The sequence below is a fragment of the Sciurus vulgaris genome, assembly GCF_902686455.1.
Source record: "Sciurus vulgaris genome assembly, chromosome: 9".
Lineage (NCBI taxonomy): Eukaryota > Metazoa > Chordata > Mammalia > Rodentia > Sciuridae > Sciurus > Sciurus vulgaris.
The window spans coordinates 71,387,516-71,413,856 of record NC_136469.1 but is presented as its reverse complement, the minus strand read 5'-3'; the positions used below and the strand labels follow the sequence as shown (position 1 = coordinate 71,413,856).

At 41.7% G+C, this 26,341-nt stretch overlaps 1 protein-coding gene and 2 long non-coding RNA genes across 3 annotated transcripts; all 3 read right to left on the bottom strand.

The window, feature by feature from the left end:
* Window positions 1–1,984: 1,984 nt before the first annotated feature.
* Window positions 1,985–6,789, bottom strand: LOC306669404. Its single transcript, XR_013766103.1, has 3 exons — window positions 6,709–6,789; window positions 6,055–6,162; window positions 1,985–2,099 (listed from the first exon to the last, which is right to left on the bottom strand). It is a non-coding gene; the product is annotated as an uncharacterized lncRNA (long non-coding RNA).
* A 1,906-nt stretch (window positions 6,790–8,695) lies between these two features.
* LOC306669391 lies at window positions 8,696–17,166 on the bottom strand. Its single transcript, XR_013766083.1, has 3 exons — window positions 17,069–17,166; window positions 12,830–13,016; window positions 8,696–8,975 (listed from the first exon to the last, which is right to left on the bottom strand). It is a non-coding gene; the product is annotated as an uncharacterized lncRNA (long non-coding RNA).
* Window positions 17,167–19,329: 2,163 nt separating this feature from the next.
* On the bottom strand, window positions 19,330–26,076 carry LOC306669806 (sperm motility kinase 2A-like; the record flags this gene model as incomplete). The annotated part of the gene is made up of 2 exons (XM_079153963.1): window positions 19,330–20,912; window positions 25,986–26,076. The coding sequence occupies 2 exons, from the start codon at window positions 26,074–26,076 to the stop codon at window positions 19,330–19,332; spliced, it is 1,674 nt and encodes a 557-aa protein (XP_079010089.1).
* Between the last annotated feature and the right edge of the window lie 265 nt (window positions 26,077–26,341).

The following is a 26,341-nucleotide window of genomic DNA, read 5'->3' as shown; positions in this document are numbered from 1 at the left end:
ATTCATTATGAAGGGAGCTGAACCGCGGCCATGACAGCCTATGTTAGGACATGAAGGATTTGAGGCCTAGGTTTCTATCGGAAGCTAAAGATCCAATGCCTAACATTCCAAACCATATATGTCAATATGTTAAGACCTGGGTACCCTAAGCCAGTGGAAACATGCCCAACACACACATGCTGAAGATCAAGCCAATCGTGTACTTTGCTTTGTTCAAATTTCCCACTCTACTGTGGAGCTCGTAAAAATCCTGCTCAGTCAAGAATGAGGCTCTCAGCCAGTAACTGCTGCGTTAGTGAACACTGTGAGTCCGAGCTCGAGTTTGCAAAAAAAGACCCTCTTGCTTTTGCATTGGAGATGGCTCCCTGGTGGTCTTTGGGATTTGTGATCTGGGCACAACAATTATGCCATATTGTACATGCACATAGTTTGATCAACCTCATTCCCCAGTACCTTCCTTTTCCCTCCTACCCTCAATCTGCCTCCCTCTTTTCTACCAATCTCCCTTATATTATTATTGCTATTTTAATTATTGTGTTATAATTCTGTCTATCTAGATGGGATTCATTGTGGTATATTCATACACGGATATGGTATAATTTGGTAGTTTTTATTCTCCAGTACTTCCTCAAATGCTTCCCTCCTCCCTCTCTTGATTCCCTTCTTTACTCTGTTGGTTTTCCTTGTGAGCTCTCCCCCCTTTTATTATTTCTGTTTTTCTCTATCTTCCATTTATTAGGGAAAACATATGACTCCTGACTTTCCTAGCATGATGTTCTTCAATTCCATCTATGTACCTCCAAATGACATAATTTATTCTTCTTATGGCCGAGTAAAACTTCACTGAGTATATACAACCACATTTTCTTTATCCATTTGTGTGTTGGTGGATACCTGGGCTGGTACCATAACTTGGCTATTAAGGATTATGCTGCTATAAATATTGGTATGCATGTATCACTATGATATGCTGATTTTAAATTTTTTTGGATAAATACCAAAGTGTGGGACAGCTGGGTCATATGGTGATTCCATTCGTAGTCTTTTGAGTAATTTCTTTACTGCCTTCCAAAGCACTGGTAGTAATTTTCAGTCCCACTAACAGTGTATTAAGTGTACTTTTCTCCCGATATCCTCACGAGCAATTATTGTTATTCATATTCTTTTTTACTTTGGTCCTGGAGATTGAACCCAGGGGTGCTTTACCACTGAGCCACATCCCAGCCCCTTTTATTTTTTATTTTGAGACAAGGTCTTGCTAAATTGTTTAGGGTCTCACTAAATTACTGAGGCTGACCTCTAACTTGTGGTCCTCCTATCTCAGCTGCCTGAGTCAGAGATTACAGGTGTGTGCCACCAGCCCTTATCTTTTTAATGTAAGCACATTTAAGCTCCATTCTTTGGATTTTTGTTCTGGCTTTACTCTTTGCCTGGGAGCTTTTATATATGGATGAAGGATATTCTAAGCAGAGCCAGACTGCCCCACGCAGGCCTAGCATAGACCAGCTAATGTGAGGCCACGTAATTAGACACGTAAAAAAACTCAGACCAAAACCTGCAGGGCTGTGGATGTAGCTCAGTGTAGCATACTTGCCTAGCATACATGAAGCCATTATAGAAACACACACATACAAGCCACTAACAACAAAAATCTGCAAAGCCACCCAGATGAGTTCAGCCTAGATCAGTCATTGGTAAAAATAAGTTATTGTTATTTGAAGCCATTAAGCATTGGGATGGATCGTTATAGAGCCACCTTAGTAACTCAGAGTTAACTTACACCCAGTGTACAATTAAATGTTCCATTGCTGTTCTCCAAAGAGTAAGAGGAGAAATCTGAAACCGTAAGACTGATAACCATAACAATAAATGCAGACTTTTAAAAGAGCCCTTGTTGTAGCATAGGAACGTTCCCTCCCACAGCAGTAAAAATATTCAATGAGATTTTTTACTATACCACTAATAATTTCCAAAGGTCAGGGGACTTCACCTTGGATTAACTGACACAGGGCATCTTCAACCAGGTATCTCTGTCTTACTCTAAGTGTAAATGTAAACAGCATATTCCCTTCTGGTAGGATCGTTTGCCTCGAATATCCCTAGTGGGGGAAAAGCATTTTAGTTGGCTTTTCCTTTTGACCTCTAGGAATCCCAGCATTTGTTTAATACTTTTCATGAAACATACTTTGTGCAGTAGGCACTTAGTCTTGCCTGTCATTGCTGAAGGATCTCACATTGTAATTACTTCAGAAAAAGGACAGTGTATCTACATTATGGAAGATAAAGTGATCATAGGATCAGAAAAAATGATGGTGTCTAAGAATCATTTGCAGGAAAGTTGTCACCACAGATGAACCCCTAAGTAATTAAAGCATCTCATACCACTTATTGCAGTAAACAGAACCCTTAAAGGCAATACTGGTATTCAACATTCTAAGACATTCATCTGTCATCAGTCTTAAGAAACAGTGTTAGCATCATAAATTTCAGGAACATAAGGATAGTTTAGGAGCTCAGGGATAATGTTAGCTGTGAGGAAAAGGATGAGTGAAAAGACTTGCTAAGAGAATATACACTCTTCTCCTTCAAATAACAGTGATCTATCTGGTGTGGTGATACATGCTTGCCATACCAGCAGTTGAGGAGGCTGAGGTGGGAGGATCAAAAGTCCAAAGTCAGCCTCAGCAATTTAGAGGGGCCGTAAGCAACTCAGTGTGACCCTGTCTCAAAATAAAATATAGAGCTGTCTGGGGATGAAGCTCAGTGGTTAAGTGCCTCTGGGTTCAATTTCAATCCCTGATACTACCCCTTTCCCAGCCCAAAAGAAATTTAGTGATGGGTTTGCTATCCTTGTTTTTACCACCAATAACCTTCTAGGGCTTCTGGGATATCACAAGGACAAAAAAGGAATATTCAGTACTCAAACCAACATAGCTCTCTGGGGACCTGCCAATAAGCCCACTCGGTAATAGCTATCCTACTCCAAGTCTGTAGTATGGGTGTGCTTGCCCACTCAACTCTCCAAGGCACCTCAGTCAAGGGGACATGTGGCTCTGGACTTGAGAAACCCCTGTCCCTTGGAGGACTTGTGAATCAACAGTTGGGTGTCTGACTCCAGAAACCCCCATCCCTGATCTCTGTCACCACTTTATACTGAGAAATCTATATATGACTCCACTAAGTTCTTCTGTTTTTCTCTTTTTCCCTTGAGACGTTTTATGGAAAGAAGCTCCAGGTTTGATTTGAAATAGTCCTATCTCTGGTCCTTTCTAGTGGTCAGTCACCTCCTGTGTCCAAGCATCTGCAGCTCTGAGTGCTTCAGCAATACTGACTGCTGAGCAGCATGTTCCACAGCTCTGAGTGACAGTGGCCAGTGACATCTTCCACTGACTATAGCAGGGAGAGGTGCCCTACCTTCTCTTACCTAGTGAAGAGCTAGATTTGAAACTTGTATCTTATTATCCAGCTTCTCTATTTCTGTTCTCTAGATATTGACTTTCCCTTTCTATGTTTACACATTTAAATTGACAATCCAGGTTGGAGCTTACAGGTTTGAATCTGTACATCATTTCTTCTTTGGAGAACTGGATTGGGAAGACTGCTTTCCAACTTCACCCATGAGAATGACGACAGTTTTCTTTCCAGATCTTTCATCATATGCAATGTGCCCTCAACTACTCACTAACAGAGCAGACAAATTAGAGAGAGAGGAACACTGAAGAGAAAATACTACAGATGGAAGGACTTGCACAGAAGTTGGGTTTGGGAAGGAAAGACTTAATCTATTTTTTCCCTTTACCATGGATGTTAGGAAAATAAAAACAAATGATGTGGTCAAACTTACATGTAAAAATACTGATGACAGACACTAGTAACAGTAACTAGAGGGAATGTTCTTATTTACAGAAAGATTAGCAGGATTTATCTAAGTTGCTTATTGTAAATCTGGAATTTAGTGACTAAGGGGGCATGCCGTGGTATATTGGAAATGTCATGTAAGCTAGTGTGTAATTAATAGATTATAAGTAGGAAATGATTTATAACTAAAATGATTCCTTTTGTGATGGGGCATCCCAAGCTTCTATTTCACCCAGATGGATAGTATCTTTGGATTGTTGTTGTTGTTATTATTACTATTATTTAGTCCTAGGGATTGATCCCAGAAGTGCTTAAAGCACTGAGCTATGCCCCAAACATTTTTTTTTTTTTTTTTTTTTTTTTGGTGCTTGCGATCAAACCCACAACCTTGTGCTTGCAAGGCAAGCACTCTACCGACTGAGCTATCTCCCCAGCCCCTTGTAGGTTTTATTTTGAGTCAGGGTCTCGCTAAGTTGCTTAGGGCCCTGCTAGGTTGCTGAAGCTGGCTTTGATCTCATGATCTTCCCACCTCAGCTTCCTGATATGCTAGGATTACAGGCATGTGCCACTGCATGCCGCTACTTTGAATTATTAATAGAAGTCAGTAATAAGCAGGGTTGGAATTCCTCTGAGTCTTAAAGTTTAAACATCATAGATAAATGAATACGAACCTCTCTTAAGGGATGGCTTAGAAAATGAACCTCAGCAATCAAAAAAAGTTAGGAAACTCTTTAGCATAATGTCTGGATGGGTGAGCATTATGTATTCCTAACAGAACTAAGGCTGGTAGCGAAAAGAAACAAAATACTAAGTAAATGTTACCTGAGACTGATATAACTACAAGAAGGAGCAGAGGGTGAGAATAAGTAGAAAACAGAATAAACTCATCATGTGGGAATAAAAGCTTATCAGACGGGGTTTATAAATCCAAGTCCAAGAAGCTAAAGGGGGTATAAAAATTCAAAGACTGACACATTAGTAACTAAAACTGGATAGAGGAAGAGAGAGAGACTGGAGAGGAAAAGATGAGCTTACTAGATAGTTTCAGTATTTCTCACAATAGAAAAACAACAGATCTTATCTAAAAAAGTGAGGACTAGGGAATTAAATAATGAGAAATGTACACTAAAACTGAAATGTGATTTAACTTACCAAAGATCACAAAGCACTGATGATAACACATGAAAGATGCATTTTGTACGCTGCTGCAGGAACATCGATTGGTATGACTCTACAGAATCTGACAATAGTTAACAGGACTAAACAGTACGTTCTCAGGTGAATGTTTTAGTTTTTTTTTTTTTTTTTAACAATTTTATGGTAACCAAATAGTCCTTCCTGAGGAGGAAAAATTCTTTACAGAATTCTAGTTAATGACTTTGGTGGGATTAATAATATTAGAAATATGACATATTAAAAAATAAGAATGAAATTGTTAATAATTTTCTATCTGTATAAAAGTTCAAAAGATTGATGGGAAACATTAAAATGAAAGAATCATGTGGTAACCAAGTGACTCATTGATGAACCTCAGCATAAACAAGAGAGTCAACCGGAAATAGTGGAGTAAAGTATGGCAAGGTGAGAAGAAATTGGGATTTGCTGCAAAATATTTCAGCAAAAAATAGTAACAGCTACAAAAAAAAGTGATTGAAGAACAAAAACTGGCAAAATGTAGATAACTGCATCTTGGTGTTGGGGTTCCTTACCTCATTATCTCTGTTTAATATGGGTGTAAAATTTCACAAAACAAAAAAGTAGGCCATATGCTATGCTTTGGATCTGATTTGTGTGTCCCCCCAAAGATTCATGAAAAGCTTGGTGTTCTGTGTTGATTTGAGAATTGGTACACTCTTGAAGAGATGGGCTCTAGTGGAAGATAATTAGGTCACAGGGGCAACCCCCAAGGGGATTAATGCTGGTCTCACAGAAGGAGTTAGTTCTTTGAGAGCAGGTTGTTATAAAGCTAGGCTATGGGACATAACCGGCCTTTCAGCACATGGCCAATACCCTTTCTGCTGCTTTATCATGTGGTAATGCAGGGGCGGGGGTCATCCTCACCAGGATGCCGGTTTCATGCTCTTAGACCTTCAGAACTCTGAGTTAAATAAACCTGTTTTCTTTATAAAACAGTCTCTGGTATTTTGTTAGAGCAAAAAAAAAAAAAAAAAACTCAGACTAATATAACATACATACCAACATTTTAATTTCTGAATCAGCTTTCAATAATTTAATTTTGCATGGCAAATTACAGATAAATGGAAAATCACTGAAAACAACAGGACTGGGGGTTTCTGCAGGCACCTAAAAACAAAGAGATAATAGTTTTAATAATTAAAAGAAAAAATCCATTCCTTCACCTGATTCCTTATTTCCCACTGTGCTTTTGGAATCTGTTAAGAGTCCAAATTACCACTGGGCATGGTGGTGCACGCCTGTAATCCCAGTGGCTCTTGGGGGTGGGTGACGGTGCTGAGGCAGAAGCATCATGAGTTCAAAGCCAGTCTCAACAACTTAGTGAGGTACTTAGCAACACAGTGAGACGCTGTCTCTAAATAAAATACAAAATAGGTCTGGGGATGTGGCTCAGTGGTCGAGTGCCCCTGAGTTCAATCCCTGGTACAAAAACAACAACAACAAAAAAATCAAATTACCCTAGAACACATTTCTAAGAAAATACATTTATGAGTGAAAGATGTTTAAGTTTTTAATGCTCATCTAATTTAGTACATTCAGCACTGTACTGAGGAAATTTTAAAATCTTGACTCATCCAAAGAATATGTACATAGCTACTAAGATGTCCTCTTTTAAAGTATGAACATATTCATGAGTGAACATGTTTTGCTTACCAGGCTGTTATTCTGAAGAAACAGTCTTTGTCTCTCTGCATGGAAGTTCAGCAGGTCAGAGAGCTCATTTATGTGGAAAGTTATCTTCTGGTAGTTGATAGATTTCTTTTTCTTACAGAATGTGACCTGGAATTTCATTTTCTATTAATAAATTACTTATTCTATGATATACAGATAAGTGTGTACATACTGAATACATTTGTTGACAATGAAGTAGAGTTCTATAAAATTTTATCTTCTGACCTGTAATTTTTCCAATTTTCATGAAGAAGTATTGTCAAAAATATAACACGTTGTATTGTTAGCAGTTAGGGAAATGAACGTCAAAACTACACTGAGATTTCTTCTCACTCCAGCCAGAATGACAGCCATCAAGAATACAAATAATAAATGCCGAAGGGAAGGTGGAGAAAAAGGAACACTTTTACTCTATTGATGGGATTGTAAATGAGTACCGCCATGATGGAAATCAGTATGGAGATTCCTCAAAAGACTAGAAGTGGAACCACCACAGGACCCAGCTATACGCCTCCTCTGTATCTGTAACTGAAGAATTAAAGCCATCTTACTCCAGTGATACATGCATACCCACGTTTATAGCAGCACAATTCACAGTAGCCAAAGTATGGAACAAGCCTAGGTGCCCGTCAGTGGATGAGTGGATAAAGAAAATATTTTGTATATGCACATTGGAGTTTTATTCAGCCATAAAGAAGAATGAAATTATGTCAGTTGCTGAAAAATGGATGGAACTTGAGAGCATTGTATTAAACAAAATAAGCCAACTCAGAAAGTCAAGGGTTATATGTTTTTTCTCATATGTAGAAATTCAAAGAGGAAAAAGGAAAAGAAATGTGTGTGGGGGATCTTATGAAAATTGAAGGGAAAGCAGCAGAAAGGGACCAGGGGGAGGGAGAAAGAAGGGAAAGGGGAAGTACTGGAGAATGATATTGGTCAAATTCTATTGTCCTATTGTGAGCATGTACAAATATGTACAATGAATTCCACCATTATGTACCTGTATAATGCACCAATAAAAAATAGAAATGAAAAAGTACACATAATGGGTTGTTAGTGAGATTGATAAAAATCCCAAGGGTTCAGGTTTACTAGAAACTCTTTCTAAAACGAAAGTATTAGTAATTTGGCAAATTTAACATTTCATTGACTCACTAATGAATATTAATTTGCTACACCATTATAGTTTGGATATGAAATATGTCCCCAATGCAGCAATGTCTAGAGGTGGGGCTTTCAGGAAGTGATCTCATCAATGGATTAGTCCTGTTAGTGGGTTCATAATTGAATGGACTGTTGGGAGGTGACAGAAATTGGAGGACATGGGGCCTAGTTGGAAGAAGTAGGTCACTGTAGGCATGCCATTGATATATACATATAATATGATACATATATATTATATATTTAGATGTTGATATACCTTTATTTTATTCATTTATTTATATGTGGTGCTGAGAATTGAACCCAGTGCCTCACGCATGCTGGGCAAGTGCTCTACCATGGAGCTACAACACTTGCCCTTCCATCTTGATATTCTGCCTTGCCACAGGCCCAGAGCAATGAAGCCAGTCAAACATGGCCCCAAACCTCTGAAACTATGAGCCACAAAAAATCTGCACTCTTGTAAGTCTTTTTTTTCCCCTCAGTATTTTTTCAGTTACCAAAAGCTAGCTAACACAGGAAATATGTACCAAGAAGGAATGGCATAGATTATGTAACTATTTTAAAAAATTTGTACAAGATCTCATAGCTACGAATTTGCCTTGAGTCTCAGAAGAGTCTTTGGATTTAGACTTTTGAACAATATTGGAACTGCAAAGACTATGGAGACTCTTGGAAATAGACTAAATGCATTCTGCATTATGAGATTCATGACCACAGTCTTTAATATCTACATTTCTATCGGCATTCTGGTCTTTTGGGCTAACAGTAGAATCGCCCATTATGCTCCACTTACAATATTCTAGGGCTTTGCTAGTCTACATCTCTGAACTTTTCCAAATTCTTCTTGAAAATCACTTCCAAAAGCTTCTGATATACCTAAGGGATTGTTATTTAATAAATTAGTATATACATTCCTTTAGATGACCTAACCTTATTTACTTCTTTCATTGTTTCTAGAAGTGCTTTAAAATTTAAATGACTCTGTTCCATTGTAGTGGGTAAAAGCAGTTGAGAGACGATAGCTGTTTTAAGCATCTGGACGAGCGTTTTCAGAGAAGATGCTTCTGCTGATGCCCAACACTTTTCTGAGGGGTGTAAAAATCAACCATGCTGAATATGGTCCTCCTCTCAACTCCCAAATCACTCAGTTTCTACTGGGATCTTTAAGAAATACATAATATTTTCCATTTCTAAGGGCATAACCCATAAAACATCTTTTCTAAGGATATTATCTACAAATGTGAGGGGAAAAGATCTTCTGATTAAGTATCATTAGAATTAAAACTTCAGGGCTGGGTATATAGCTCAGTTGGTAGAGTGCTTGCCTTGCATGCACAAGGCCCTGGGTTCAATCCCCAGCACCACAAAAAAAAAAAAAAAAAAAAAAAATTAAAAGTTCAAACTCAGGATTTGAAGAAATGTGTTGGTGGTTCATATTTACATTGACTTCATGATTTTCAAAGTGAAGTTTCTAAAATCTAAAAAAAATACATAGGTGAGTAAACACATTGTTTATCGAAGGTCACTTTTACATCAATTATTTTTTTTTTTTCGTGGTGGTGCTGGGGATTGAACCCAGGGCTTGGCATGTACTAAGACACACTCTACCACCAAGCCATACCCCAGCCTCATGCTCATTTTTATTCTGTAAAAAGTGAAACAGTATTATCTCTGTTTTTAGATTTTATGAGCTACTGTTACATATGGATATCTTAAAAACAGTCAATAACTATATCCAAATATTACTCAGATTAAAACCTGGATTTTGGTACCTTTAAAGGACAATTCTCAGAAAATAACTCTATCAAATGGTAAAATAAATTATCTTTGGTAAAATAAATGATCAAACTAATGTAATTAAAACAATATTATACTGATACATGTAAAGCAGATCAACACATCAGAGTAGAAATTCCATGAAAGGACTGACATACACAGGAGACTGTCGTTTATGATTCATGAGTATAAAACAGATCATTTAATAAATGTGTAGGTACAACTGAAAACTGATCTAGAAAAAAAACAAAAACAAAAACAAAATAAACTCCATATAGACCAAACATTTAAACGTAAGAAATTAATAATAAATGTTGGGCACGGTCTCACACTCCTGAAATCCCAGTCTTGGGAGGCTGAGGTGGGAGGATCACAAGTTCAAAGCCAGCCTTGGCAACCTCGAGGTGCCAGGTAACTCAGAGAGACCCTGTCTCTAAATAAAATACAAAACAGGACTGGGAATGTAGGTCAGGGGTCGAGGGCCCTTGAGATCTATCTCTGGTACCCACCCCCTAAAAATTAAATAATAAAAATTATAGTTAGGAAAGAATGAAATTCTGCCATTTGTAGCAACATGGATAGAGTTGGAGGACATTAGTGAAGTGAAGTAATAAATCAGGCACAGAAAGACAAAAACGCCCTTACCACTTACATGTGGAAGCTAAAAAGTTGATCTCATAGAAGTAAAGAACAGAACAGTGGCTACCAGAGCCCAGGAGGTGTGGGGGGAGGGGCTATGGAGAGAGGACAGTTAGCTGGTACAGGGGTGCAGCTGGATAGGAGGAACAACTTCTAATGTTGTAAAGCACAATAGGATAACAACAATGGTTGACAACAATTAATATTTAAAACTAATTTCAAATATTTCAGAATAGCTAGTAGAGAGGAATTGAATGATTCCAACACAGAGAAAGGATAACTGTCTGAGGTGATCAAATGTCAGTTACTCTCATCTAATCATACATTACACATTGTATAACTGCACTGACAAGGCAGACTGTGTTGGACGTGGTGGCACAGGCCTATAACCCCAGCAACTCTGGAGTCCGAGGAAGGAAGATCACAAGTTTGAGGCCAGCCTTAGCAACTTAGTGAGACCCTGTCTCAAAATAAAAATAAAAAGGACTGCCAGATATAGCTCAGTGGTAAAGCACCTCTGGGTTCAATCCCCACTGCCAAAAAATAAAAATAAAAAAGAAGTATCATACTGTATCCTATAAATTTGTACAATTATTTTGTGACATGAAAGGTAAAAATATATTTAAAGAAACAAGCCAGGCATGGTGGTACATGCCTGTAATCCCAGTGGCTTGGGAGACTGATACAGGAGGATTACAAATTAAAGGTTAGCTTCAGCAACTAAGTGAGGCCCTCAGTCAAGAAGAGAGACCCTGTCTCAAAAAGAACAAAAAACTGGGCTGGAAATGTGGCTCAGTGGTTAAGGGCCCCTCAGTTCAATCTCCAGTACCAAAAAATAAAAATAATACAAATTATAGTAGGAGCATGAACATGTTTAAAAATTCCAGATTGAGGTAGGATTTTTACAAACCTAGAAAACCCTCAAGCCCCGAAATGATAAAAGAAAATATTATTATAGCAGTCTGCATAAAAATTTAGAAAAAATAATTTACATGGCAAAAATACAACACAGTAAAAGAAAAAATACCCTAAGGGGGGGAAATACTTTCAATTAATTTTATTAATAAAGGATTAATTGCCTTAATAGTTAAAAAGCTTCTACAGTAAAACAAAAACACTAATAGGCAACTAAAAAAAAAGGGCTGAGGGAATAACCATTAGTTCATAGAATATGACACAAATGGATCTGAGCTATAAGAAAACCAGCACAGCCTCATTCATAATAAAAATTCAAACTTAAGAGATTTTTCTTTTGGAATGGTGAAGATCAAACTTTGATGATACCATTGAAAAATATGTGGTTGTTATTTGTTGATGAAGTTTACAGTGTTACATTGTCTTGTCAAGCCTGCCTTGTTAACCAATCCTAGGGCTACAATTTACATAAACAACTGTGTGAACTGTAGCCACTGAAAGGTGAGTGACATCATATCACTGACCTTTATGAAAGTTCATTTGAAAATTTATCAAAATAAAAATGTACATACAGTTTGATCCTGTAGTTGACGTCCAGAAAATTTTCCTGAATGTGTAAGTTTATATGTGTAAAAAGAAATACATGTTAGCACTATTATAATTGCAAAAGAGTAGAAAAAAACCATACATAGTACATCTCCCAGTAGAATACTCTTCAGTCAGTCTTACTGTTTGGATGTGACTTGTCCCCCAATGACCTTTGTGGTGGGAAGCTTGGGTTTCACTGTCACAGTGTAGAGGTGGTTGGATTTTTAAGAGATGGGGACTAGTGAGAGGTCAGGGTGGGAGCTACCTTTGTAAGGTGTTATGGTAGTTAAGGTGTTAAGGTAACTAAACTATAATGGGGGCTAAAAAATAAAAAGAATGAAGAAAGGATTCTTTATATGTTTATATGCATAGAATATCTCTTGAAGTTTACATAAGAAACTAATCATCTTCAAGGAGGGGAACTGGGTGCAGGTGGCTTATATTTTACTGGACACATCTTTTGTATATTTTTAGCTTTAGGCCTTCAACATTAGCTTAAAAAGGATTCTTTATATGTTTAAATGCATAGAATATCTCTTGAAGTTTACATAAGAAACTATAATCATCTTCAAGGAGGGGAACTGGGTGGCTTATATTTTACTGGACATATCTTTTGTATATTTTTAGCTTTAGGCCTTCAACATTAGCTTAAAATTGTAAAAATACATTCCATGATTCTGAATAACATAAACAATAACATCAAAGTTTATTAGCATTCATTTTTTCATCACCTCTGGTCAAAATGTCTAAAGTTTCAAAATAATGTGAATAAAAAGTTTTAAAGCATGGATTTATCTTGACTTTATAGATGTCAAAGCCATGTCCAAGTCTAAGGACTACATTTACTTTTAATGATAAGAGTAATGGTTATAATAGCTTTAGGTTAGTCTTTGTAATAATTCCCATGCCATGTACTCATATATGTGTGTATTTTGAAATCTTGTATCCAAAGTTTGTTACCAGTTCTATTTCAGACAGTGACTCTCAATTGAGTATATACATATAGTGACATAAAACTTACTCAGGACTTGTAAAGATTGGTTACTCATTTTACAAATGGCCTTTGCAAATGAAACCACCAGGCTCTGGTTCTGAGAATCTTGCATCACAGGGCATTCTGGGAGAAGGAGAAAAACTGACAGAGCTTCCTGGTGTGGAGAATGGCACTCGAGAGCTCTCAGTAGATTATCCTGGAGACTTGCAGTCATCTGTGGTCAACATAGGATCAGGGAAAAGGCCCCAGTTATATTAGATAGAGAGTGATGTGACAAATAAGCTCTGGGACCAGGGGTTTCATTCTACCAAGATCAGTTGGAACAGTTATTTACTCTTTTTCAAATCTGTTGATGAAACTCCATTATTCCTTACATTCCAGATGCCTCTGAGGTAGTACTTGTGAGAGCCATCTCCTCATTTGATATCAGGGAACATGAAGGAAATAAAGTGAAATTACAGGTCCATGGTCATACTGAGTGAATTGTGACTCCAAAACCAATACAAAGTCCCCCAAAAGCAATATTGTAGCTGGGTGCAGAGGTATGCCTGTAGTTGCAGCTACTGGGAGGCTGATGTGGGAGGATCATTTGAGCCCACCATTTCAAGACCAACCTAGGTAACACAGTGAGACCCTCTCAACAAACAACAAAAAAAGAGCAACATAGTTTATATAGGTCACACTAATATTTCCATTATTGGAATGTGAAACTGTTACACAACACACACACACACACACAATCCATTTCTTCCTTCCTCCCCCACCTATATCAGTAGAAATTTTTCAGAGCAAAAATAGTTCTGATTTTTTATATTGTTTATTTTACCCAGAGGTGAACTTTTCAGGTAGAACATAGCCAGGTGTGGTGTGGCACATGCATCCAATCCTCATTACTCAGGAGGCTGAGGCAGAAGGATCACAAGTTTGAGGCCCACCTGGGCAACTTAGGGAGACCCTGTTTCAACATATAAAAAAGGCAGGGAATGTGGCTTAATGGTGTAGCACCCCTGGGAACCATTCCTAGTACCAAACAAACAACAGTAGAGGTAGAACATATATAATAACGTATATTAGTGGGAAAAATGTTTTTTATTCCCAATGTGGTGCTGAGGATCAAACTCAGGGTCTCATGCATGCCAGCAAACAAACACTGAGCCTCCCCCAGCCCATGTATGATATTTATATTTGTCAAACATTTATTAAGGTCTCACCATGTATCAGGTGATCTCATATAAATCACTTTATTTAATCTTATTAATAACTTTGTAAAGTAATTCTTGCTTTTTTTTTTAACCTTGTTTTCACAGATGAGGTAGATAGTTAAAAGTAGAGGAAGGAAGTCATTCAATTAGTGACAAATCAAGGTTCCATACCCAGACCTCTCTGACCTAAAATCTACCCCGGCAAGAAGACCATATATGTTCACTTCACTGATCTGACTCATTTTCCTACTGGGTTCACAAAAGGATGAACTCTCCCAGATTCCCCTGCATTTAGGTGGGACCATGTGATTTAGTCCTAGCTGACAAATGGCCCCTAAAACTTCTGTGAGTGTGCATAGGCCAAATACTAGAGATTCAATGGTGGAAGATTTTACAGCTGATTTTTCCCCCTTTTTTCCTTTCTTTCAGTACTGGGGATTGAACCCAGGACCCGGGATACTTTGCCACTGAGATACATCCCCATCCTTTTTTATTTTTTATTTTTGAGATAGGGTCTCACCAAGTTGCCAAGGACCTTGCTAAATTGCCGAGGATGGGCTTGACCTTGTGATCCTCCTGCCTCAGCTTCCCAAATCAGAGATTACAGGTGTATGCCACAATGCCTGGCTCTAGAGACTCTTCTGAAGGAGCTTATGTCAAGGAAGAATCTGTGAGAGGTGATTCCTGTCCCCACCCTTCACTGAATAATGAGAAAGAAATCTTCATTGTTTTAAACCCCCAAGATGTGGAAGTTTTTGTTACAACAGCTAGTATTATTTGTTCTGCCTAACAGATCAATATTCTTTTAACTCTTGTATCTGCCTATACATGTCATAAGGGCTAAATAAGATAATATGTGTGAAAATAAACCATGAAATGTTATAAATTATTTTTATCACACTAATATCCTTATGACTCATTTTTGCACATGTCTAATAAGAACACAATTTCTGTGGAATACTAGTAAACATGGAAAAATAACATCACGAAGTCAACAACTCTGAGAAAAACGGGGTGCAAAAAGATTTCTTTTAGTGTATAACACTGTAGAATGTTGGATTTACTAATGTGCATCATGACTCCAGAACAGTATGCAACATTCCCAAAGTGATTTTATTAAGAACCCCTATCCATAGAGCCCAGGAAACCAATATTCATCAGAATTCACACTGGGAATACCACCCCAAGTTATCTCCCATAAAATAACTTTTAAATATTCTTTATAACATCTACTCTTCTTTGTCTCAGAAAAAAAAAATAGTATCTTATAGTAAAGAACCCTCTCCTCCTTTCCCTTCTAAATGCAGAGAACTGTTTGGGCCCACCAAATGCTAGAAAAACTAACTCTTGTTTTTGTGGTTCTGGGGATTGAACTCAGGGCCTCACACATGCTAGGCAAGCACTCTATCACTGAGCTACACCTGAAGTCCTAAAGATTAAACTGAAGACATCTGAGGTGTAGCTGATATAGAAAGAAGTCTTTTGTGGAGTTTCCCTAATGACTGAAACGGAGTTTTTTGGGGATTGAAGCTTTCACAAGTCCCTTCTCCAGGAGCTATAGTGCCAGGAAGGAGGTAAACCATTCAGGACTGGCACCTGTATGAGAAACTGCATAAATGAGCACTACCGCAAACTATCATGCCTTCCATCTGGCCCACAGAAGCCCCTTTGTTCTTTCCATACAAGTCTTTGCTCTCTCCTTCCTTTCCATTATTGAGTTAGTACATAAACCTTACCCCTCAGCTTTCAGGGAGCCTCTTCTCCAAATGTCCTCAAATGTGCATGAATGCCATTTGTCCTCCTCCCTCCTGTGCTATATAGACTGATGTGTCTCCCCAAAATTCATAAGTTCAAATGCTATCACCCAATATTATGGTGTTAAGAAGCAGGGGTAGCTCATACCTGTAATCCTAGAGACTCGGGAAGCCAAGGCAGAAGAATCCCAGGTTTGAGAGCAGCCTCAGCAATTTAGAAAGGCCCTGAGCAAATTAGTGAGACCCTGCCTCAAAATGAAAAATAAAAAGGACTGGGATTATAGCTCAGTGGTAAAGTGCCTCTGGGTTCAATCCCGAGTATCAAAAAACAAAAAGTAGAAGCTCTTGTAGGTGATTAGGTCTTAAGGGGCAGAGCCCTCATTAATGGGATCAGGTCTAAGACAGAGTCGCAATTCCTTTTTACCACATGAGGATAAAGCAAAAATATAGTCTCCATGAATCAGAAAGTTAGCCCCCATCAAACACAAAATTTGCTGGCACCTTGATCTTGAACTTCCCAGCCTTCAAAAATTTGAGAAGTAAGTTTCCATTGTTTATAAACTTATAGACTAAAAGACTATGGTATTCTTTTTATTTTTAATTTTTTTTTTCTTTTCCAGTGTTGGGGATAGAGCCACAGGACCTCACACATGCTAGGCAAGCACTCTACCCCTGAGCTACACACCCCCAGCCCCAGACTATGGTACTAAGGTCTTCTGTTACAGTTGTCCCAAAGTACTAGGACATCCTCATTATCTGCCTATTGTTAATTTGCAGCCCCTTGTCCCACACACTCCCGAATCCAAATTGGCAGACAAAATGTTGTCCTCCCTGCTCAACCCAGAATCATAAAGCAGTTTACTTTAAAGATGCAATGAATTTATAGCTAAGGAAAATGTGAATCAAAGAGAAGCAGGGATGGATCAGTAGCATAGATTTATCTCAAATATATTTAAGATTCATCTCAAAGTAGACAACACACCACTTCAGGGCAAAGCTACCCTGCTTCCCAAACTAATGCTCTTCTCATGCATCATTCTAGAGACTCCCAAATATTGCTTTTCTCATACAGAAAAAAAAAATATTGTGTCCATTGTACATTTTAGGGTTGAATAAGAAAATAAATGGTAGCACCTAATGCAGTGTCCAGAATATAGGATCTTCATAATGAACAGTATCCCCTCTTCCAGCCCCAGCCAGTCTCTGACTCAACTCCCCATAAAACTAAACTGCAATATTTATTCCTATATTTATATTTATTCTATTTATCTAATATTTATTCTATTACTTGACTAAGTATTGGCTACTACCATGAAAGAAATCCATTGCTTTTTAGTTATCTTCTTGAAGATATCTCTTGCCATTTGTAAGTCCACATCAATGGAATCCTTTCTTCAGTTCCTCTTTGAATAGAATGTAAAAGAAAAAAACAACATGTAAACACAAAAGGATATTTCTAAATTTCGTATGTTATTTGTTATACTGACAAGAAATATATCTCTGACGAATCTATGACATATAAAATATAAACTTTTATCTTGCCTCCTTTCAAAATAACTTACATGACACAATAAATTTTACAAACTTTATATTCTTCTTAAAAGACAGTAAAAAGCTATTACCTCTATATTAGTTACATCACTAAGTTTGAACTGCACTATTAGCAAATTTTTCCCCCAGTGCTGGGGATTGAACACAGGTACTTGAGCCAGGCAAGCACTCAAGCACTAAATTATATGCCCAACTCTAGTAAGATTTTATGTTGATTATGAGGTCTGAAAATGGCTACCCCCACACTTAGTTTGCATACTGATAACTAGAGCTACCTACAATCCACATACAGTACCATTTCTATTTATATAACTTTGCAATTGCATTGTTCTCCTTAGCAGTGGACTAATGAAATAATAGTGACTTTATAATTCCAGGAGACAATTGCCCGGGAAATGGCTCCATTGTTAATTATAGAAAACTTCCTGAAATATTCATTTACAATTAATAGAAATATCTGGAAAGACCCATTAATGATTGAAAGGAAAGCATCAACAAGTAGTTTGGCTGTAAGATTCATTGACTGCTTTACCTCAAAATTCTTGACTTGCTGTTTCCACCTGTCCAGGAACCTTGTATATTTGCCTTTAATTCTTTGCTGGAGAAGTTTGAGCCTATATGTGTCTTTGGGAGATAGAAATTAGTCCCAAACACTCCCTGGTCCTACCTCTCTGAGAGCTTTTTTTCAACAGGTGTTGAATTTCGACACGTAATTATTCTACACGAATCCATACCATCACGTGTCCTTCCTGGCTTTTCAATAAAGTGCCTTGTAGAGGGCTACCGTGTCCATATTCAGGATGGACTTTGGTCTCTCCGTTTAGGGTTTCTCTGACGGTTTTATTCTGGCAGCGTTTCTTCTGGTTTGATGGTGGGGTAATTCCAGCTCCACAAAACACACTGGGGACGCTTCCCTGTGCTTCTGCTTCCTGGAAATGTTTGTATACAACTGGTGTTAATTCTTCAGAAGTGTGGTAGAATTCTCCAGGGATGTCATCTATACCTGAAGATCTTTTTGGAGCTCTTCATATTAGGAACTTTATTTCCTTGATATTCACTTGTCTTTTCATTAAGTAGCAAGCCTGAGGGGGTTTAAGCTCTCCAGCGCCCAAAGCCCATGTACTCACTCTCCATGACCTTTAGCAGTGACCAGGAGGAGATTTTAGTTTTAGAGGCTGTGGGGCATGTGGTGAAGCCCCCAGCCCCTGCTGCAGGCAGGCCCTCCCCTGCCCACCGACCCACCTCCTGCCTCCCTGCCCATGGGATTATGGAGGTGATGCCACAGAACACTCTGGAATCTCCAATACCTTTCCAGATGTGTCTTCTCTAACACCCAGCGCCCCACCACCCTTCACCCCAAACCACAAACCTCAGGGAGGACCCACAGATTGGGAAAGGGATTCTCTCTGGCCAAAGCAGTGGAATCAGGTCTACAGTGGCTCAAGGAGAGAATCTGTCTACACTGAGGCAAGGGGAGTGACTAAGGACAAGCCATCTACCCTGGCTCAAGGTGCCCAAGTCTCCATCTACACTGAACATTGGCAAGAGGCCCAGTGGTGCCGGTCCTGGGCTCCTGCCTTTGCCCTGAGGCCTTTCTCTGTTGTTGTTTTGTGTGTGTGATATTTTTTTCCTTTTTAAAATTTCTCTCTATTTTGTAACCTGCCTTTTTTAGAACAAAGCAAAAGAAAACACTCTTTGGAACATCAATTTTATTATACAATTGGTGAGGAGGAGAAACTTCTTAGGAACCATCTCTGCCGTCCCAGAAGCCCAGGAGGAAGGCCAGGCCAGGGCAGGGCAGGGCAGGGGGAAGTGTCCCAGGGGACAGAGTCCCTGATGTCTGTAGGTGGGGTCAGAGAGTCTTGGAGGACACAGACTGGAGTCTGCAGAGGGGGAGGCAGAGGGGGGAGCCGGGGCCAGTTGACGCACATCATGGCTGAAGCACTTGGGAGTTCACTCCACCAGGTCAGGATGCTCGGAGCTCGGGGACCTCTTGCTGTCTGTTGGTCTGCCTGTCCCATCAGGGCACGTTCCCTGGAGCCACTCTGTGTGGGGCCCTGGGGCGTCCGTGGCCTCCTTGCATGGGTGCCACTCTCCTTGGGGAGGCGGGCCAGCAAAAGCAGGGCACGCAGCAGCAGAGTTTTCGAAGGAAGGTGGCCATCCTCCCAGTGACCCGCCTCCAGCCCCCGCGGCTGTCCGAGGATTGGCCGGAGGAGGAACCCTGGGAGGACGAGCTGGGGCCTTCTGCCACCTGCCTGTTGAGGCTGGGCCTGGGGTGCTCGGGCCTGCGGGGCGCAGGGCCTCTCCAGCAGGCTGGGCTGGGCGGGGCCGAGTGCACACGGAAGAAGCTCAGAGGGACAGCGGGCCCGCTGGCACCGGCAGCGCCCTTCTGGCCCTCCGACCTGGCCTCCACGGGCTGCTGCTGCTCGCTGGGCACGGGAAGGGCAGGCTGGCTGGCACACTTGTTGGCGCGGGCGCCGGGGGCATCTGTGGGAGCCGGGAGAGCCGGGACCACGCGACGGCCCACAGGCCTGGCCTGGAGCTCGCGGCCCGCACCCTGCAGTCCCTGGTGCTGGAGGAGGCGGTAGGTAGCTGCGGCCTCGTCCCACTTCTGCTTGTCCAGGGACACCCAGGCTTCGTAGGGGTCGAAGCCCATGTCCAGCATGAGGGTCAGGATGGCGGGGTCGGGGCGTTTGGGGAGTGGCTGGCTGCCAGGGCTGGGAGGTGGCTGCTGCCCCAGGCTCAGCCACGGGTGGCCCATTACCTGCTCGAGGGTGGGCCTCTGGGCCGGGTCCAGCGTCAGCATGAGCTGGATGAGGCTGCGGGCTTCGGCGGACAGGCGCCTGGGGAGGGTGTAGCGGCCCCGCAGGATCTGCTTCCGCAGGCCCTCGTCGGTGCACGCCCGGAACGGTTGCCTCCCCGTGAGCAGTTCAAAGAGCACGACTCCCAGGCTCCAGACGTCCGCCGGGGGCCCCTCGAAGTCCTGCCCCCGCACCAGCTCGGGGGCCCAGTACGGGAGCGTGCCCCAGGAGGTGCTGAGCCTCTGCCCCGGCGTGAAGGTGAGGCTCAGGCCAAAGTCGATGAGCTTCACGCTGCGGCGCCGGGCGTCCAGCATCAGGTTTTCGGGCTTCAAGTCCAGGTGCGCGATGCCCCTGTCGTGGCAGTGGCGCACGGCGCACACGGCCTGCCGGAACAGCCTGCGGGCCTTCCCCTCCTTCAGGCCACCGCACACCGGGATGTAAAGTGTCAGGTGGCCCCCACCTGCGCGCTCCATCACCATGTACATGTTGCGCGGGGTCTCGATGACCTGGAAGAGCTGGATCACGTTGGGGTGTTCCAGGGACATCAACCTCCGCGGTTCGCACAGGACGTGCTGGAGCGCCTTGGTCTTGGCCACGACTTTCACCGCCACCTCTGCCCCCGTGAGGAGATGGCGGGCCAGGACCACCTGGCTCAAGCCCCCCCGCCCGAGCTTCCTCACCACCTGGTAGTGGTCCGTGAGGGCCGCCTCGTAGCAGGAGCTGGGCCCCTGCCGCTCTACTCTATGCTCTCTACTCTGACTGCCACGCATCCTAAAGCCGGAACGCCGACGAAGGACACTAGCTAAAAAAAAAAATAACAAACCCAAACAAAACACCAAAACCAACAACAAAAGACAAAAGACAAAACAAACAAACAAACCAAAGCCCAAATCAAAAAACCAAAAGCCCCAAAACCCCAGCCACCAACCACCAACCACCAACCACCAGCCACCAACCACCAAACGCACTAACTATCTGGGAGTCCGACAGGTCACCACCAAGAGCTTCCTGTACTTATGGACGAAGAGCCCAACCCAGCCACCCGCTTATATGGCCGCGGTGGGACGGCGCATCACAGTGGCTGCTTGTGAGGTCAGAGCAGGGGGTGACCCAGTCACACATGAGCACAGCCCCCACTGGCCTTCTCACTTTGGGGCCTCCAGGATTTTTGCCACTGTCATCATAAGAATAAGAAAGGACCCCAGAAGCGTTTTTCCTTCCGGGGGCTGTGGAGAATGATAGTTCAACATTTAGAGATTAAACCCTGTGGCGTCCCACAGTGGTCTTTTCACCTGGAGTCTGATGAGACTCCCTAGTCACTTGGGGCTCTTACGGGACGCCTCATGTCTACATGCAAAGTGTTCGTTCAATTCATACTTCTTCCTGACTCAGAATGCTTGGCATCCAAGGCACGGTAGCACTTTGCCCGCGTGGTGAAGCTACCCCATAGTGCTCTGTCTCCTCAGATGCTCTAGGGCTTGGCATTAACACCTGTTCGAGGGAGGGAGCGTTCATCAGCCTCGCCCCACAAAGGTTCCCACCGGATTTCACTCTAGAAACCCTGGTTCACCAAAAGCAGTGGCTGAGAGGCTCAAAGTAAGAAAGGATAAAATGCCCAGGCCGAGAATCCTAGAACCAGCAAACACGTCCTTCCCATACGGGGAGGAAATGGAGGCCTTCCCAGGTACCTGGGTCCCTTCCTGATGCTGTAACCAAGAACCTTGGGCCGTGCCATTTATTCACAATACAAGTCAAATTCCCGGGGTTCTGGAGTCTGCCGAGTCCCAGGTCAAGGCACCTTGTTGCTGTGTCCTTGCAGGATGGGAGGGGCAGGAGGCTTGAGCTCATTCTCTCAAGCCTGGCTTTGGGTTGGTTTTGTTTTGCGTTTTTTGGTTTTTTGACATACTGGCCATTGAAGCCAGGGCCTTGGGTGTGTCAGGCAAGTGCTCTGTCTCTCGGGTACTTGCACAGATTTTTTTTATTTTCTGTTTTCTCTCTTATTATTTCCTTTGAGACAAGCTCTCCCTCGGCTGCTCAGGTCGGGCTTGCGTGTGTGATCCTCCTGACTTGGAGTCCGAGTAGAGAGGATCATAGCCCGTGATGCTTTGAGTGCGAGGTGCCCCCAACCCCGCCACACACTCGCAGGCTCCCGAGCTAGTGCAGGGATGTTTATAGGTGAAGTGATTGGGTGAGGAGAGCCGTGACCTTGGGTCCAGCCTAGGTAGAGTGGACTGACTCACTGGTTGCTCTAGGCAGGTGGGACATGGCCAGTTACTTTGGGCCCAGACTCACTGGGGTCATGTCCCCGACCTTCCCCTCTCTCTGCCTCTGCCTCTTTGCTGCTCTGAGCAGAGAAGCTTTCCTCCCCTGGGCCCTTCCCACATGATGGGCTGCCTCTACTTGGGCCCAGAGCAATAGAGTCAGCAACCGATGGGCTGAGACCACTGAAACCGTGACGCCCAAGTGAACATTTCCCCTCTAAGACGCTCCTGTTCAGAGTTTGGGCCACGGCGATGATAAAGTTAGTGAACACACAGCCATAGGCCATTGTTCCCAGCTTGACAAATAGACTCGTGTGTGTTTGTGCTTGTGTGTGTGTGTGTGTGTGTGGGTGGGTGTGGGTGTGTGTTGCTGGGAGCAAACCATGTCCTTGGACATGCTGGAGAAGCACTCTTAAAGTTCAGCTCCCATCCCTGTGGTTGGAGCCGCCTGACTGCGCCCTTGTGGACTTGGTCCCCACTGGATGTGCCTGTGTGAGGGGAGTCCTTCAGGTCGACCTGAAGGACGTTGGATCAGAAAGATCCAACAAGAGACAGAAAGATCTCTGGCAAAGCAAACCTGTGACAATGATAAAAGCCAGTGCCACTTTTGTTTCCTACAAGATGTAAGAGACTGGTGTGGCAGAAAAGCCCAACTTTATTCTATGGTATCCAGCACGGTGTGTCCACATTAACACTGTGACATCACTGACCGAGGGGGTGGGGCTGGAGAGGCAAGGCAGCAGCATTCTCTACACTGGTGGGAAATGGAACCCCCATGGAAACCACAAAGAAATACCCAAGGATATGCCCAAAGTGAGAAGCAAGGGAGTTCAACCGTTTCACTACAAGCATCAACCAAACTGGAGAGTAGATAGTCATATATTGACATCAGTCACACTGAATCAAACTTGCCCTGGCCACCTCATAAGGACCCAAGCCACGCTGAACCCTGAGCTCACTCTGGTCCCTTAGGACACTGTCTTTGGTAATTATATCTTAATAATTAATCATCTGGCCAGAGAGACCTTATTCTTTGATGTGTAGGTTTGAGTCTATATGTGTTTTGAGGAACATGATTTAATCCCTAATACTTTCTGATCCTACCTATCTGAGAGATTTTTTTTTTTCAATAGGTGTTGAATTTTGCCATGTAACCAGTCTATGTGTCCTTCAGGGGAGGAATTGATAAAATATGGCACATGTGCACAATGGAATATTGCTCAGGAATAAAGATGAATGAAATTACGGCATTTGTCAGTAAGTGGATGGAAGTGGATTATTCATTGTAAGTGAAATAAGCCAATCCCAGCACACCATAGGCCACATGTTCTCTCTGATGTGAAGATACTAACACACCATAAGGGGAGGGGGAAGAAGTTCCTTGGATTAGACAAAGGCGAATGAAGGGAAGGGGGCTGGGAGGAGAATAGGAAACTTTAGAATGAACCGGACATAACCGACCAGTGTAACTCCACATGTTCAACCACAAGAATGGGAAGTTATACTCCATGTATGTAAAATATGTCAAAACACACTCTACTGTCACATATATCTCAAAAAAGCAAATAAAAAATTTTTAAAAACTGTGCACAATGTGGACAGCTTCTATAAATGACGGAGATTGGATAAAATGCAGGCAACTGTGATGCTGAATTCAAGACAACAGGGATCATAAGTCCATCTGAGGGATTTTAAAAGTCTGAAATTATTCCTTACAGCTTGATGCACAGGCAACATGGTCCAGCCTTGTCCAAACAGGAAACAGAGTGAAGGATCCATCCTATCTACTATCTACTAACATGATGTTGGACAACAAACAGTGTACTTCCAAAGTCCTTATTTATTATCATGAACATTTTATTTTTTATCAAATACAGAAGTCACATGGAGAAGAGTGAAGCCGCCCCATCTCCCTGTCCTGCCCTCTGTTGAACGTCTGGCCTGAGAAGCTGAGGAAGTGAGGTTATTAAGAGTTGAATGCAGGGACTGGGGTTGTGACTCAGGGTTGGAGCACTTGCCTAGCATGTGTGAGGCACTGGGTTTGACTCTCAACACTGCAAAAACATAAATAAAATAAAAGTATTGTGTCTATCTACAACTGAAAAAAAAATTAAGAAAAAAAGAGAGTTGAATTCAGGGCATAAAAGAATTCCCCAATTTTATGTTCAAGCCAGCACTACCACTTCAAACCTCCAAGATAAAGAACATTCAAATTATTCCTGAAATACAGCAATCTACTTTTTATTTTAAACAATTTCAAAGGGTCAATGTTGATTAGGAAACTAGAGAATTATAATTTTAAGTAGAAAATTTGGAAATTCAGGGAATTTGGGACTCTCCTACCTTTCTGTTAAGGTCTGGAGAGCTCCATTTCAGTTGTCTGCAGAGCAAAACCAGATTTCAGTTCAGAGTAAATGTCATTGATGATGGACAGAAACACGTTCTGTTTGGAAGAGCCGGGTGCGGTGGCACACACCTTTAATTACGGCGGCTTGGGAGGCTGAGGCAAGAGGATCACTAGTTCAAAGACAGTCTCAGCAAAAGCAAGGTGCTAAGCAACTCACTGAGACGCTGTCTCGAAGGAAAAAAAAAAAAAAATGCAAAATAGGGCTGGGGATGTGATTCAGTGGTCGAATGCCCCTGAGTTCAATCCCTCGTACCCACCCCCCAAAAAAGGTAAAGGTTAAGGGAGGAAGCCACGTTACATGATGTAAACATTAACCCAGTAATTGACGTGTGTCTTTTTGTTCACATCTCTTTTCTTCAAGTGGAAGGCTTCATGATGTCAAAAGTAGTTTCTCGATCAACCTCTTTGATACAGTTATTTTCTCCATTAAGTCGTGCCAAAGAAAAATATACCACGTTTCACTTGTAAAACCCTATATTATGATAGGGTTTGAAAAGAGACACTAGAATGCAATAAAACATAAAAGTCTTCACCTAAAAAGGGTGTGGATATCTAAAAACCTCTTTAAATGTCAGCAGTAAGCATAAAAAAGTAGAAGCTTATGCTTACCAAATTTAATTATATGATCATATTTGAGATTGAGAATGCATTTTAATGAGTTAATATATTGGCTAAATTATATCATTATATTATGTGCATAAAAATATGTAACAACAAATCCCAACATTATGAACAACTATAAAGCACCAATAAAAACATGGGAAAAAACATCTCTGCAAATAGGAATATAAAGACCTAGTAGAAAGATAGTAAAAAGAACATTTGCATGAAAGATGTAGATTTTGTAGCCAAGTAAAATTGGTTTTCAGTTTTGCAAGTGCTAAATCTAGGTGGTTCCATCTTCTCAAGTCTCACTTTTAGGATTTGTTTTGCATTTAAAAAATGGGAAATTTACAATATTTCCTTTTCAGATTAGTGGTGTGGGACAATGGGACACTGTGCAAAGTGCTCAGGATGGGTCCTGGTGCAAGGCAAGGGCTACCTCACTTGCCCCTGTTATTCAGGGGCCGCTAGTTTACTCAGGCTCCTGGTTTCTCCTTCCCCAGTGGTAAGGCTTTGTATTCACAACCTCTGTTTGCAATAAACTTTCTCCAAGCTCTGCGCCAGAAATATCAGGTCCTCTTTTTCATGCTCTTCCTCTTTGTACCTACTGGCTTGTAAGGATAGGGTGGTCTGTGGAGTTCTTTCTGTTTGCCCACGTGAAAGTCCATGAGCTCTTCCTCAGAGCGGCTTCCCATGGCGTCCTCAGTATCTCCCACATGCCTCCTACTGTCCACTGTCCACTATATGTAATGATATAGTAATAAAGTGATGGAGTCAGTGTTTATTGAATCACTGATGCATGAACAAAGCAGGGCTCTCTTTTTAGAAGGATACTGAACCTCCAAAAGAAAAGTTACTAACGTTCTGAAGCAATGAGAACAGAACATAGAATACATATAAATTCCTGGCTAAATGCTCCATTAGAAGGGATGATAATTTCATTCAGAAGGTCTTCTACCT